At 36.1% G+C, this 14,949-nt stretch overlaps 3 protein-coding genes across 3 annotated transcripts; 1 reads left to right on the top strand and 2 right to left on the bottom strand.

The window, feature by feature from the left end:
* The first annotated feature begins 2,338 nt into the window (after positions 1 to 2,338).
* Positions 2,339 to 5,496, top strand: LOC111800678 (GRF1-interacting factor 3-like). The gene is made up of 5 exons (XM_023684483.1): positions 2,339 to 2,481; positions 2,578 to 2,685; positions 3,303 to 3,379; positions 4,550 to 4,634; positions 4,715 to 5,496. Exons 2-5 carry the CDS (start codon positions 2,608 to 2,610, stop codon positions 5,114 to 5,116), a joined length of 642 nt encoding a protein of 213 aa, XP_023540251.1. The 5' UTR covers positions 2,339 to 2,481; positions 2,578 to 2,607; the 3' UTR covers positions 5,117 to 5,496.
* A 76-nt stretch (positions 5,497 to 5,572) lies between these two features.
* Positions 5,573 to 7,943, bottom strand: LOC111800677 (rho GTPase-activating protein 5-like). Its single transcript, XM_023684482.1, has 5 exons — positions 7,474 to 7,943; positions 7,042 to 7,162; positions 6,823 to 6,942; positions 6,365 to 6,595; positions 5,573 to 6,187 (listed from the first exon to the last, which is right to left on the bottom strand). The coding sequence occupies exons 1-5, from the start codon at positions 7,941 to 7,943 to the stop codon at positions 5,708 to 5,710; spliced, it is 1,422 nt and encodes a 473-aa protein (XP_023540250.1). The 3' UTR covers positions 5,573 to 5,707.
* A 2,420-nt stretch (positions 7,944 to 10,363) lies between these two features.
* LOC111800676 (auxin-responsive protein SAUR32-like) lies at positions 10,364 to 10,860 on the bottom strand. Its single transcript, XM_023684481.1, has one exon. The coding sequence runs from the start codon at positions 10,793 to 10,795 to the stop codon at positions 10,472 to 10,474; it is 324 nt and encodes a 107-aa protein (XP_023540249.1). The 5' UTR covers positions 10,796 to 10,860; the 3' UTR covers positions 10,364 to 10,471.
* Between the last annotated feature and the right edge of the window lie 4,089 nt (positions 10,861 to 14,949).

The following is a 14,949-nucleotide window of genomic DNA, read 5'->3' as shown; positions in this document are numbered from 1 at the left end:
TGAGATCACCAAATTTTGACACTTAAAATTCCACTCAAATGTTTGGGATTATGTGGCAAGCATGCATGTTTGAGTTAACCAAATTTTGACACTCAAAATTCCACTCAAACTTGTGGGGTTTATTTGGCAAACATGCAAGTTTGGTTAAACCAAATTTTGACACCTCATTATTCCACTAACATGATTTTTCCATTAGATTAGATGAAAGTCAACATTTTGCTTCATTTTAATTAGATGAAAGTCAACATTTTGACTTTCTTCATTTTAATGGGATGAAAGTCAACATTTTGACTTTCTTCATTTTAATTCAACAATTAATTTGAATAATGAATTTCAAATTAAAGTAACATTAAATAATTAATTAAACTATTTAATTAATATTTAATATTAATTCAAATGCCAATCCCAGTCAATTCCGACACATAATTGATTAAGATATTTAAATCTTATTTAAATATCTCAGATTCTCTCTTTTCGTTTATTTCGTAAATAAAATAAAATTGCGGTTAAATATATCGTATATATGTAACGCATATTCCCTAATTTGAATTCGAACACTTCGAACTCACTCGTCACACTGTTCTATGGTTTAGTCCGATATGAGCTAGCAGAGGGACCTAATGGACCTATAGATCATGGGCTCCAACGATTCAAGATTAACCGATTAAACTCATTAACCTGGTTAACCAACATTCGTTAACTACTAGGACACTCCACTATAGCCTAGTAGTTGCACTCCCCTCACTATAGATATATTTCTGTCCATCTGATATAACCATGATTAGTAAGTCGATCCTTCACAGGTTGTTCGTAACTAGAGCTGGGTCAATTTACCGTTTTACCCCTGAAGTTACTTCTTGTTCCTTATGTCTCACTGATCCTCTAATAAACAATTGGTTTGTGGTCCAACCAGTAAACCGAATCCCTCTCAGGCCAATGAGAGGGTGGGGCCCCTTGTTCAAGACCTGGAGTCAGTGCTTAAGGGAACTACCTTTCTTCTATCCCTAAAAGTGGGTAGGAGTGAATTCCGTCTTGCACCCCACGTCCCCAGCCATTCACCCAGTCTTACCCCTGAAATGGGAGGCCTGTTGAGTCGGCGAACTAGAGCCACTCTCACCCATGCAAATCTAAGGATAATTCCGAATAAACAGGAGTTCATGGTTAGCTCAGGATTAAAACCGAGTTACCTAGGTTATCGAATGAAAAGAAAATCAGTCTCAACAGTAAACGACTTTATAAAGTGAGAGTGGTTTTCTTCATGGTCCGATCTTATGCAATACTCATTGCATAGGACGCCCCCACTCACATGTCTCCACATGCACAATTTAGTGATCGCATTGTTTATATCATATACAAAAGTGGGCCGCATCCATAGTGTCCCCAGAATAAGGTACTCAGCCTTATCCTTATACTATAGATCATTTTGACTATATACTTGAACTTGATCCACTCTTATGTCTCTACATATAGTTCAAGTAGTCATACTATAGCCAGAGTGTTCTTAGTTTATTGGATTTAGATTAATGAACGTAAAGTTCACTTTATTCAATAACAATTTTTACTGAATAAACATCAATAATAACTTTATTGAAAATAGAATATATCTTTGTTTACGAACTATGAGTTTTAGGACATAAAACCCAACAGGTTGGGGGAGGAGAACATAACACCCTTTATAAGGGTGTGGAAACATTCCCCTAACAGGGACAGTATCTACTAGCGGTGGGTTTGGGTCGTTACGGATCGTTACATGGTATATACAAGTAGTTTATCGTTCTAGTTTGAAAAGGTGGTAAACAAATAGTTAATGTTCATAAGGCAGACAGTTTATTGTTCCAACTCGCGATGGGTGGTAATCTAAAAAGATGATATGATAGGTAATTTACTAAACTTAACACGATGGGTGGTAGACGTTTCCTTGTATCAAAACCATACAAGAAAATGGGGCTATAGACAGACAAGGTGGCAACACAGAAGTGGCGTCCACGCCCAACCGATCAAGTAAGGGTTGAAATAGACAAGTGTCATGATACGATCGAGGAAGACAATGCATCATCCAACATAACATTTTTGACTCACACAAGTTAATTAGTTAATTAGATTTAAAATATTATTAGCTATTCTAATAATTTTAAATTTCATTCCTTTAATAAACTTCTATTTATATTAAATATATATCTAAATATATTAATTTTGGTAAATAAACATGAATTAGTTAATTAATTAAAAGGAACAAACAACCCCTAAAATCCAAGCAAATAATAATTAAGTTTAAATTGCACAAAATTGAAATTATGAGATAATTTCTGTAATTTTATTATTTAATTTTCTTGTCCTATTCACACTTTTCCCCATTTGTTTTTGTGGGATTTTTCTTTCTTCTTCCTCCCGTCCTTCCCTTTTCTTTGAACATCCGAGCGCCGTACCGGAGATTCTCCCTCGAATCCGATCTCAAGGAGCTTCCTTTTGAACGATTACCAGGTTCTTTCTCTCTTCTTGCCTTTCGATCTTCCTCTGTTTCTCCGCCTTCTCTTCTCAATCTCTGTTGACTTTGGAAATTTCTTTTCCGAGAGTTAGGGCTAGGGTTTATATTCAGGAAAGCTAAAGATGCAGCAACCACCGCAAATGATGCCGATGATGCCTTCATTTCCCCCCACCAATATCACTTCCGAGCAGATTCAAAAGGCATTGTCCTTCTCTTTCTCTTTCTTCTTTAAATCTTAAACGCTTATTTATGATGTGTTTGATTTGATGGAGCTCTGTTTATCGCCGTGGATGTGATTTTGAAATGCAACTGCTTTTGTTCTTCATAAGTTAATAGCTCTTACATGAATGACTCCTTTAATGACTGGATGTTTGCAGACGGAAAGAAGCAAGTAGGCCCCTTGATGGGAGTATTATTTTAGGGATGTTGCAGTAGTTGGAGACCATTATATAATTATTTTTTAACCCTTTTCACAGACTATCTGAATCTCTAGGTTTGCAGTTGATTTTTTTTTTTTTTTTTCTTTAGACGAACATGGGGGGAACATATGTCGGTTCACTCATTCTTCTTTTTCTATGAGCTTGTATTATTATTCATCTCTTGTTAATTAGGGCAAGTGGTTATTGTTCTTGCTTAATTGAAATGTGCCATGATGGACTAATGTCTTCAATTGAGAATTGATAATGACAAGGTAATTTGAAATCAATATATTTAACTGAATAAACTAATATGGATTTAGTTAAGTGCTCAAGATCAGATCCTTGTTATCATGTTTGAGTTAAAGTTATCAACAACGAATACTTTTTACTGCGTGCAGTATCTGGATGAGAACAAAAAGTTGATATTGGCCATACTTGACAACCAAAATCTGGGGAAACTTAACGAATGTGCTCAGTAAGTTGTTGTGTATGGTTTTGATTCTCTCTATATGCGCTTCTACCTTTGTTTATGGAGTCCACGAAGTTGTTGCATTGATTTTATGTAAATTTCCTGTGGTACTAAAAACATATAGTTCAAAGTGGTTTGTGTCATGTATATAAGTAGTTGATTTACTCACGACTAGCAGATAGTGTCCTCTTTTGGCTTTCCCTTCCGGGCTTCCCCCAAGGTTTTTAAAACACGTCACTAGGGAAAGCTTTCCACCCCCTTATAAAGAATGTTTCATTCTCCTCCTCAACCAATGTGGGATCTCACAATCCACCCCCCTTTGGGGCCTAGCTTCTTTATTGGCACTTGTTCCCTTCTCCAATCGATGTGGGACCCCAATCCACCCCCCTTCAAGGCCCAATGTCATTTCTGGCACACTGTCTCGTGTCCATTCCCCTTTGGGGTTCTGTCTCTAGCTAGCACGTCGTCCGGTGTCTGGTTCTGATACCATTTGTAACGGCCCAAGCCTACCGCTAACAAATATTGTCTTCTTTGGGTTTTTCCTTTCGGGCTTTCCCTCAAGGTTTTTTAAACGCGTCTGTTAGGGAGAGGTTTCCATACCCTTATAAAGAATGTTTCGTTCTCCTCTCCAACCGATGTGGGATCTCACATTTACCTTGCATGTTATTTGAAAGTAAGGATTATGAATCTTGAAATTCATGAGCTGAGGGGTCTCTGGGTGCTGGCTTCTACACTATAAATCTTGCTTCTATTGCTGCATTTTTTAGTTAGGTATCTAGATCGAGTTTGCATTTCACAGACTGAACTCTCTTTTGCAATCTATTTCACATATTAATGAAATGGTCTTTGTTCCGATCAAGTATGCGTTTCTTATCTAAAATGAGATCAAATATGTGCTTCAAAATTGATATAAGGTAGTACATTTGTGAATATTTCGAGTCAAGTACGGTACAATCCTTTTTAATTTTTGATAGGTTTACATCATTTGCATCCTTTGTTATGCAATCATGTGCCTTTGTGTTTATATGGACTGCTAAAGTGTTGTATTTTCTAAAACTATTTGTCTTACATGGCTTTCGATTTCCCCACATGTATTTTACTTGAGTTCAATTTCGTCCCCATGTACTTGTAGTGTGCATGAGCTTGTACTTGAGTTAATACAATTCTCGTAATTAGGTACCAAGCCCAACTTCAGAAGAATTTGATGTATTTAGCTGCAATTGCTGATGCCCAGCCACAGGCACCAGCTATGCCTCCACAGGTTGGTAATTAATTAGGCCTCTGCTTCCCCTAAATTGATGTTGTATTGTACGTCGTTCTTACCTGTGTTAGAATGGTCAGATGGCTCCACATCCTGCAATGCAGCAAGGGGGTTATTATATGCAGCACCCTCAGGCAGCTATAATGGCACAGCAATCAGGACTTTTCCCTCCAAAAGTTCCATTGCAGTTCGGAAACCCTCATCAATTACAGGATCCACAACAGCAGATACACCAGCAACACCAGCAAGCAATGCAAGGGCAAATGGGACTAAGACCTATGGGAGGGGCCAACAATGGCATGCATCACCCACACCATCCCGAGGGGACCCTTGGGGGTGCTGGTGCTGGAGGGCCTGCTCGAAGTTCCGGGCAAACCGATGCCCGTGGAGGTGGCAAGCAGGACTCTGGTGATGTGGGAGGTGCTGATGGTCAGGGGAGCTCAGCTGCTGGTCGGGGTGGCGATGGAGAGGAAACTAAGTAATGTAGCCTGACGACTGTTTCCACATTCACATGTGGCTGTTAATAGTAGGTGCTTCGTACGGTAGAACTTCCATGCTCTGGTGATATTAGTAGATTGAGCGAAGAACCCAAAGTTCTCAGTTTTAGTTTAAGCAAAATGTCTAGGTAATTCGCGTTATTAGAGTCTTGGCATGCAGTTGAATTCCATACTTGGTAATAGAAGGCAGACGTAGTTTGAAGAGGCAGTGGTGGACTGGTAGAGATCAGTTCCACTTTTATCCCATTTTGTAAACAACTTTCTAAGGATCGGTAGGATTTTAGAATATACTTCTACCGAAGGTTTTCTAGCAATCTGTTCTTCAACTGACTTCAAACTTTTGAATGCAATGGAAAGTTGTTCAACAATGATTCCACAATTACGAGAGAAACAAGACTGTAAATGTAGTTTCTAGCTATAGAGCTCTAAACCACTCGCTTGTTACAGAAACTTTTGACATTTATCCAATTCCAACCAGTTAAAATCAAACACTCATCTGTTTCATTACATCTGTTTACACAAATCCCAGCAAAGCCTAAGCAATATATGAACCCTTCCTTAGCAGTCAGCACTTCCCTAGTACGTACATGTTACAACTCCTAAACTTCTACTCTTCTTAGTTGATTTACTCAGCTGAAATACAGGGTGCCTGCATAGCTTCCTCACCCCTTTTCTCAAACTTAGCCACTCACTTGTTTCACATCCATATCTGGTTGGAGTGCTCCCAGAAGCTGAATGGTATTGCTCTTCTTCTTCTTCTTCTTTCTCTTCAAAGCTTTCATACTTTCCTCCATAAGTGTAGTCAGCGCTATCTAAGCTGTTACATCTTGCATTATTGCTTGCAGTGGAATCGATAGCATTTGGCAGTTTCGTGGAGGATTCACCAATGGTTGAGTTTGAAGATTTTGTGTTAGTATTGTGGTTGGGAGGATCCAAGCAAGAGGACTGCTGGTTGGCCTCTGATTCTTCCCTTCCTTGGAGGATCTTAAGAATAAGGACCTTTAACAAGTTCATTACTTGTACAGCATGAATTAATGCAGTCAAGGGATCAGCCATCTGCAACAAATTAAGAGAACTGCTTGTTAGTTCGTAAGAGTACCCGTATTTGTGATATTGCTAGCTGAACAGAAAGAGATTATCGTCTACTCCAAGGGTAGAGTTCTTGCAATCATATCAACCAACAACGACGATTTACCAAATAAATAGGTTGAGGCTTATGAGTCGACCACACACCTGGGTCATGTTCGGTGCAAAAACCATTGCGATGTTGCGTGCATTCATCTTGTTGTACGTCTCATGTTGCACAACATCTGCCATCAAATTGATAGCCCAGTCAAGGATGGCAGCCTCCATGGGAGGGAGTAGTTTAACAAGTTGAATGCAGTGTTCTTCTGTGTTGCATTGCATCACTTGTTCTGGGGTTAGCGTATCAAGCACTCCTGTAGGAAGTTCTCTAAGCCATGCCTATAGTGGGACAAACACTAACTCTTAGAAGATGCCTTAAGTCTACGGTTAAGTTAGCTAGCAGATATTGTCTACTTTAGCTCATTACATATCGTCATCAGCCTCACGGTTTTAAAACGCATCTATTAAGGAGAGGTTTTCACACCCTTTTAAGGAGTGTTTCGTTCCCTTTTCCAACCGACGTGGGATCTTACAATGATAGTATCAGTCAAAGTAAATGAGAATACCTTAATCAAGCCTGCTAAACAGTGAACATCGATTCCTCGTGGCACTATGCCTCTATTTAGTTGGTTTCGGACAAACTCTTCCTGACTATTCTCAGCGTTTATTCGAAAAATCCCTTCTGCCTTCAATGGTGAAAAGGATTAAAAGTCATCAAGAACAAAGTGAAGGTCTCAACAAGCTAGAAAACATTACCAAACGGTAATCAATCAATCAATACATACTTTTAGACCTCCCTCTGAATACAATCGCTTTTGCATCATAAGAAGAATCGTTGGCACACTATTTCCTCTATCATCATAAGAACACTGCATTGACTTCGCAGAAACTCCAAAAACACTAGCACTGGATCACAAGAATGCAATTGAGGAATATGGATAATAAGTAATCTCCCAAATGATTTCATCACAAACAAAAAGAATCAAATCGATGCAAGCAAGGCAACCATGAGTTCCCCCTACAAATTGGTTTTACGAGACTTTTTGAGAAAACAAAAAGCAAAGCCATAAGAGCTTAAGACTCAAAATGAACGATATCATATCAGGAGATTTGTGATTCCTAACATCATGCCGCTAAAATAATCGCTTAGTTTCAATTCAAACGACAATCCGAGTTGAAAGAACAGTGACAGAAACCAATTTCGCAAAAGAGCTCACCTGGCGCTAGGCGCTCTGGTTGGCACCTCAGGCTCGAACTCCGTAGGCAAACCCAGAAACCCATTAAACCTATCGAACGTCACATGAGAAACATGCCTGACATTCACAGGTGAGCTGATATCCATCGAAGAAACATCATCCCTTTCAACGCTGCAAGTAACCAACGATTTCCTCAATGCAGTGACCAAAATGTCAAGAATCTGAAACTGATTGCCATTGTTACTATGCTTTGTAGCTTCCTCCTGCTTGTCCTCATCGCTATCAGAGATCGAATTTCTCAAAACAGAGCCATACCCATTTCGATTTACACAAACCCCAACCCCATCTCCATAATAATCGTCCTCGTCTTCCTCCTCCTCTTCTTCTTCCTCGTCGTCGCTATCGTAATACGAGCTCGGCGGAGGCGGCGGCCGCTTGAATTCCTCCACTTCAACATGTCCACACGATTTGGATCGAAACAAGCGAGTCATGGATGGTTCTTGCTTGAAAACAAATGAAGGGTAAAGATTGAGAAGATGTGAAACAAATTTATGGGGTTATGAGAAAGAAAAGAAGGGGATAATGTGCATGAAATTTTTTGTTGGGTTCTGTTATATTTGGTTGTTTCAGTGGATTTTGGAAGTGATACGAAGAGTGTGATTATGTTTTGGAACATTACAGAGTGGAAATGGAAGGGAAGTGAGGGCAGTGATGAATTTTGAATTGGGACCCTTTCCTTTGAATCATTGCATTCATGTTCTTTTCTTTTCCTCTGTTTCCTTTTGGCTGCCATGGAATTCCAAGTACCAATCTGTTGGCTGTCTCATTAATGGCTTTCCTTTCCACCATTTCTAAGTGAATTACTCGATTTGGTAATGAAATCGAACACAATTTTGAAAAACAATGAGACGGGTATCGATCGTAACGACTCGATTGTGTGATTACGTTTGGTTGGAACTTTTGGAAAATATATTGCATCAAGAATTAACATCTAAATTTACAATAAGATATTAGAAGAAAGAAATTAGCATAAAAAGGTTGAGTGTTTTGTAAAAGAGGAATTGGATTTGTTATGCATTGATTGAATTGCATTGTGTTTGTTATTATGCTTAGAGAGAATCACATGGGCACATGGGCTTTTGTGGTCCTTCTATCACCCTTTCATTATTATTTTAAATTACAATAAAACTATTATTTTTTTAAAAAAATTAACTAAAAAATTTATAAAACCAATTCTTTTACCTATTATTTAAAAAATCATACTTACTGTGTGTATATATATATTAAAATATCACGCACCGTTAAACCCAACCATTGTATGGATAATTATATTTATGTTAAGAAAATGATTTAGGAATTTTAAGAATAAATTTAAGGAAATGATTGAGATATTTTAGAGAAAACGTTCACAAATTTTATGACTCTATATTGTCGACTATAAATATACCCTTCACTCTGTTTCTGTTTAGTTGGAATAAATTTAGGAAAATGATTTAGGTATTTTAGAAAAAATGTCGACAAATTTTAGGACTAGATTGACTTCTATCCAATATAAATACCCTCCACTCTACTTAGTTCACCATACCAGAAATACTAACCAATACAAATCTCAATTAGGTTACAATGCACGACTAACCTCCGTCAAGTTACAGTATCTCTTATTTTTTTGATTTTTCAAAAATTTAACCCAGATAGGTTGTTTTAATTATCTTTAATAGAAAATATTTTTTTTATAATAAAAAGAAATATATATATATATATATATATATATATACGTCATAATAAGAAGTAGAAGTGGGGTAGAGTTGTAATTAGTAGACACATGACATTAAATAAAAATGAAATTGACCCGTGATGTCCGCCGGAAATGTCACGGTATAGGTAAGTATACACTTACCTCTCTCACTTCTCCGCCACCGCATGATGTTGATCACACGGTGCCCCCACATTAATGTAATAAAGATTTCAAAATATTTTAGATTTATTGATTTTTTTTTTCTTTGTTCGTTATATTTTTAATTTAAAAAAATAAAATGATAAAATCCTTGAAATGTTCGGAAATTATAAGGTTGAAAAATTCAATGGATAAATGATTATTTGTTCTTCCTTTCACAAATCTCTTTAATAAATATATAAGTTATACCCACAACTCTCCTAATCAATCGGGTTGGTCACGAACAATCATTTTCTTAGTTAGCTCTCATTCAAATATAGTATCGATTAATTCATATATCTTTTTTTTACTCGAGGGTCGCAACCAACCATCTTTTAATCATTCACTTCTTCTTTTCCTTTTGACTTACTTTCAAGCTACTCCAACAACAATAAATAAATAAATATATATATATTTTAATTTTTAGTTTCTTAACAAATCCACCCGCGATATAAATTTCATCTCCGACCTCAATTAGTTAACGAGATAAATATTTCGGCACTTCTTCTGTACCCAATTTAAATGGGGATTGTTTACCCTATTCGAGACAGGTACCTAATGGTTAAACGAACATATAATTTGTTTTCCTAAAAAATTGTTTGTAAATTAAAGATAAAAATTTATATTTAAGTTCATTTTCCTTTTTGAATTATTTTAATTGTTTTTTAGATATAATTTTCTTGAAAATGAAGAAAAATAAAAAATTGAAGAAACTTGGTTGTGGGCTGGGCTTCATGTCAAATGGGCCAACAGTTCAATCAATTGATGTTAAAGCTCCACTTGGTTTTTGGACAGAGATTTTCTTCAAAAAAATCTTCAGCTTTTTCGATTTTTATTATAATTTTTATTCTTAATATTTATTTTTTTCCCTAAAATAAGAGGAAATTGGAATTATTGTTTTTTTTTTTGTTTTTTTTTTTGTAAATTATACCTTTAATTTACGAAAATTATGAATAATAAATATGAATTTGTCAAAAATTAAATATTAATGAACTTGCAATTGCTAAGATATATGTATTCCTTAAGAGAATAGTTTACAAACAAATAATAATAATAATAATAATTTGAGAAATAAAAGCGTGGAATTTAGAATGAAACCCGAAAGCAACCGAGGTGGTGGTGGAGTTGGTGGTGGTGATGACGGCGGTGAAAGGAGTTTTCCCGGTCAATCATGCACTGCACGTGTCTAAACTCCTCCACGTGGCAAGGAATGGTGATAGTCCCCTTCTGATCAAAACCGTACTCCTCCTCCGCCTCTTTCAGCAGTTGCATGAACCGCGGGTGGTTGAAGTACATCACCGGCACCACAAATCTCTGCTGCTTTTCCCCTCTCTGCCCCACCTTCACCGCCAAACACCCTCTCGGCACGGCGGCGGGGGGTTGCCGCCCTCCTCTCTCTCCGCCGCCCATTCTTGAATCAGAAATTAAATGGCTAGGTAGGGGGGATTTTTAATTTGTTCGGAGAGGAAAAGGTCAAGGATTCAGTTGAAAACGACGTCGGATTGGAAATTAGGGTTATGGGGAGTGAATTAAATAAAAGCCATCCATTTATTTCCTTTCACATTTATCTCAATAATACTTTTTTTAAAAAAAGTATATATTCTTGTCCTTTCGTATTAAATTAGTATTTGTTTTTAATCCCATTGAAAATTATAATTTTCACCTTTTATTTTTTTAATACGACGTCGTATACCAAAAAACAAGTGAAAAGACACGTGTGTGGGGAGAAGGAAGACAACGTGGATTAATAGTGGGGCCCATAGAAGTGAAAGAGCCGACATGACAATGAGTGTCGTTTAATGAAGGGCAAAGACAAAACGACAAGTCCATAAGCCAATAGTTGATACCAGACAAAGAGGTTCCTGTAACAGTCAACTCTCCCATCCTCCCCTCTCCTATGTAAACCAAAAAATCTGAAGTTTATTTTTTTTTTTAAAAAAAAGACACTAATTCATTATTAAAATTACTAATGGATTTTTGGATTTTTAAAATCTTACGTATTTGTTATATTATTAACTAAAATTTCATAAAATATTATTAACTAAAATTTCATAAAATTTAAAAGTAATAATGTATCACTTATATAAGTTACAAACATTAAATATTTTTAATTTTATTAGAAGTAGGATAAAGTAGAGTTGAGTTAGGTTGGATTGTAACGCTATTTTGGAACAAACCCAAATTAAACCAAAAAAAATATATATATATGTAACCCACTCGAACCTAGAGGCTTGGAGAGTTGGGAGCCCATAACTCATAAGTTTGGACCATTTGGGCTGATTGGTTCGTTTCAGACAGGATAGTTGGGCCAGCTAACGGTCCAGTCTAACTTTCCAAATTTATTTTGTTCCACTGCCTATCCTATTTATATATATATATATATATATATATATATATATATATATATATATATATTACCAATTCATCTGTCCTTTATTTTTCTACAAAAGTGATTTTTTTTTAATTTAATAATAAAGTCAATGCATGACGTGTCTATACACATAAAAGTTCATTAAAAATATTTTATGGATTTAAATATTCGAAAAATTCATTTCATATAATAGTAATGAAATAACAGAAACAAAATAACATGAAGTTCAAAGTCACAAAAATACATGTATCATAGTTTTGGTTCCATGCTCTTCCCAGCGACATCATCATTTGTACAGGAGTGTCTTACCTTTACTTATAATAAATAAAGTAACACATGGTTTGAGTATTTAAAAATACTCGGTGAGTAGTCTCACTATTTGAATCAGGAAATGCAATTACATGTAATCATGTTGGAACCTATCATTTCATAATCATTATGACCTTGGTCTCACTTTTCAATAAGTTTGGATGTGTAGTACTTCTTTACACATGACCCACGCACACATGGACCTCCCATGCATTCCCTTCTCCCCCGGCATCATCCCACATAGAAAGAAAGAGTGTAGAATCTCAGCCTGACCTGTGGGTCTGCTAGCGTAAAGTGAGGAGTTGAAACTGAACTGGTAAAATGAAGTCACTTTCGAAACCATACTTCCTACAACTAACACGTGTCCAGCGGGAATGCATAGCACAATTGAACGTGCCCGTCGCAAATTCTTGCCTAAAAATCAAATCTTTACGAAGATTTAGCGGTTGGGTCATTGAAATCTAGCTCATTTACATGTCTAACAAGCTTAGGATTGTTTTGGATTAAAAAACACAAAGAAAGGGCAAAAGCTAGCTACCTTGTTCTTTCTGTCTTGTTTGGATCATTGATGTGGGTCGCACTTAATGAATGCATAACTTATGGGTTAATCATTTCGTTTTATATACAAAGCAAAGGCTTTGTGTGTGCGTGTGGGATATTACAATGCCTAAAAAAGTACCATTTTCCATAGGAGTCAAAAGTATGCATTTACTTACACGAGATGAAATGAGTTGATTCAAATTTCAATTCTTTTTTCAAATGGGATTCTTTTTCTCGACTGTAATGTATAAAAAAACAAATACAACTAAAAGCAGCTATATTGATCAGATCCCACATCGATTGGAAAGGAGAACGAGTGTCAGCAAAGATGTTGGACTTCAAAGGAAGGTGTAGAAACTTCTCCCTAGTAAACCCGTTTTAAAATTTTTGAAGGGAAGCCCAAAAGAAAAAGTTCCAAGAAAACTACTTAAAAGGTAAAAAATCGAAATAGAGAACGAAGAACGAAGAACGAAGAACGAAGAAGTGAGAGGAGGAGAAAGAGTCAGATGAGATAATGAAAGGTATGATGAGAAGAATCTGTGTAATGATTATGGACTGACAACAAAAACACCATCATACCTCAATTACAACAATAAACTATCAAACAAGAAGAACACTCAAATAACTTCATCATTAATGTAAACTTACTGTTTAAAAAAATCAAAACTTGGTGATTTAACAGTGAGAACATTAGATTATAAGCATAACCCACAAAGCCAAAAATTAAAAAGATGAGAAATTTAACCTTGTTCGATGGGTAAAAAAAAAACCCGAACGGCTAACAGTGAGAGAAGCAATTGGGGGGAATGAAGCCTGGTCCGACAACACTAAAACGAACCAAAATTAACGTTCGAGAAACCGAGAATAAATTGAAATATGGATCAAAAGAAGTGTACTCGAGCCAGACAACATTCCCCTCAAAAGAAAAAGTAAAAAGTTAAAAAGCTCCAATTTTTTTTAGATCTTCAAAACCCTAATTATCCATTTTTCTCTCTTCAAGGGGAAAGAGAGAGCTAGAGAGAGAAATGGATAATTGTGAGAAAGAGTTGTGTTTGGAAGGGTTATAAGAAGAGGGAGCGGAAAGGCAAGGTTGGACTTTAACCCCACCACCTAATTCTCGGTCCAAGAGATGGACGATAGTACAAGAGCGATAAACCCGTTATTAAGAAAAAGAAGCTAAAAATGATACGTGAGTAAAAGATGAGTATTCGAGTGAATCGAGACCACATTCAAATACGAATAACTCTAAAAATCGAATGATTAAGAAAGACTCGAAAGAATTGATTTTGTGTAGACGGTTTGAGGAGTTCGAGGAGATCGACCGACAAAGGCCCCCAGCTCTTTCTCATACTTTTTTAATGTCATTCTGGCCAGAGGGTCAACCCTGGCTTTCCAACCACTGTCTCATTCAAAGTTGGGCCAAACTAACACACCATTTCCACCATTGCCAGTTCATCTCCACGTTACAATTTATATTTACCCTATTACATAATTACATAACCCTTTCTTTATATATAATATTATCCGACTTTTAATTTCTTCATCTAGGTCAACAGAAATTAGCGTTATTGTGACACTCAGCTCTATACCCTTATGAACATCTCTAGTTCAAGATAATATTGTAAGTGAATCTCATGCAGATCGTATTTATATTCGCTTCATTGTGATCAATTCTTTTATGTTCGATTGGAGTGGATCGATCTCATTTCAACAATCTCAACACGCTTCGACAGGGACAATACCTAATTTGACCGATTTCTGTCGTTAATAATAAAGAAACAAACAACTACAAAATAAGAAACGTACATACGTTTTAGACCAAGTAGATGATTCAAATCAAAAGATTAAAGTCTTCGATGTTTTTTTCTTTCCCGCTTACCACGTCGGTCGATTTTATTACCCTTTTTTCCTCTTTCTCTCTGTAATCTATGATTCAAATCAACGTTTTAGACTAATTAGCTTTTAAGAGTAAAGGGAACAATAGCGATCTAAGAACTAGTTTCTTTCTTAAATCTATAATGATCATGGTGGTTAAAGTTGAATCCTACCACAAAGTTACCTAAGCAAGATCTCAATCTCACTTCAACTACTTTTGTTCGAGATCGTAGAACATTAATCTAGAATGCTAATAAATATAATTTATATGAACGTTTAGATCAGATCGTAGTTCATATCGTAACTTTTAAAATATAATAAAAATAAAGAACCAGTTTGAAGATCTTGAAAAAGTGTTTTTGACAGCAACTACCTAATTAACCACATGTCAAATTTGCCTTCAGAACATTTATTTCACTAATTTATTTCTCTTTTCCAATATTTAATTAAAAATTATTTCAATTTTCAT

The sequence above is a fragment of the Cucurbita pepo genome, chromosome LG08, assembly GCF_002806865.2.
Source record: "Cucurbita pepo subsp. pepo cultivar mu-cu-16 chromosome LG08, ASM280686v2, whole genome shotgun sequence".
Taxonomy (NCBI): Eukaryota; Viridiplantae; Streptophyta; class Magnoliopsida; order Cucurbitales; family Cucurbitaceae; genus Cucurbita; species Cucurbita pepo.
Note: the sequence above shows the minus strand (reverse complement) of the source record. Positions and strands in the feature narration are given on the sequence as shown.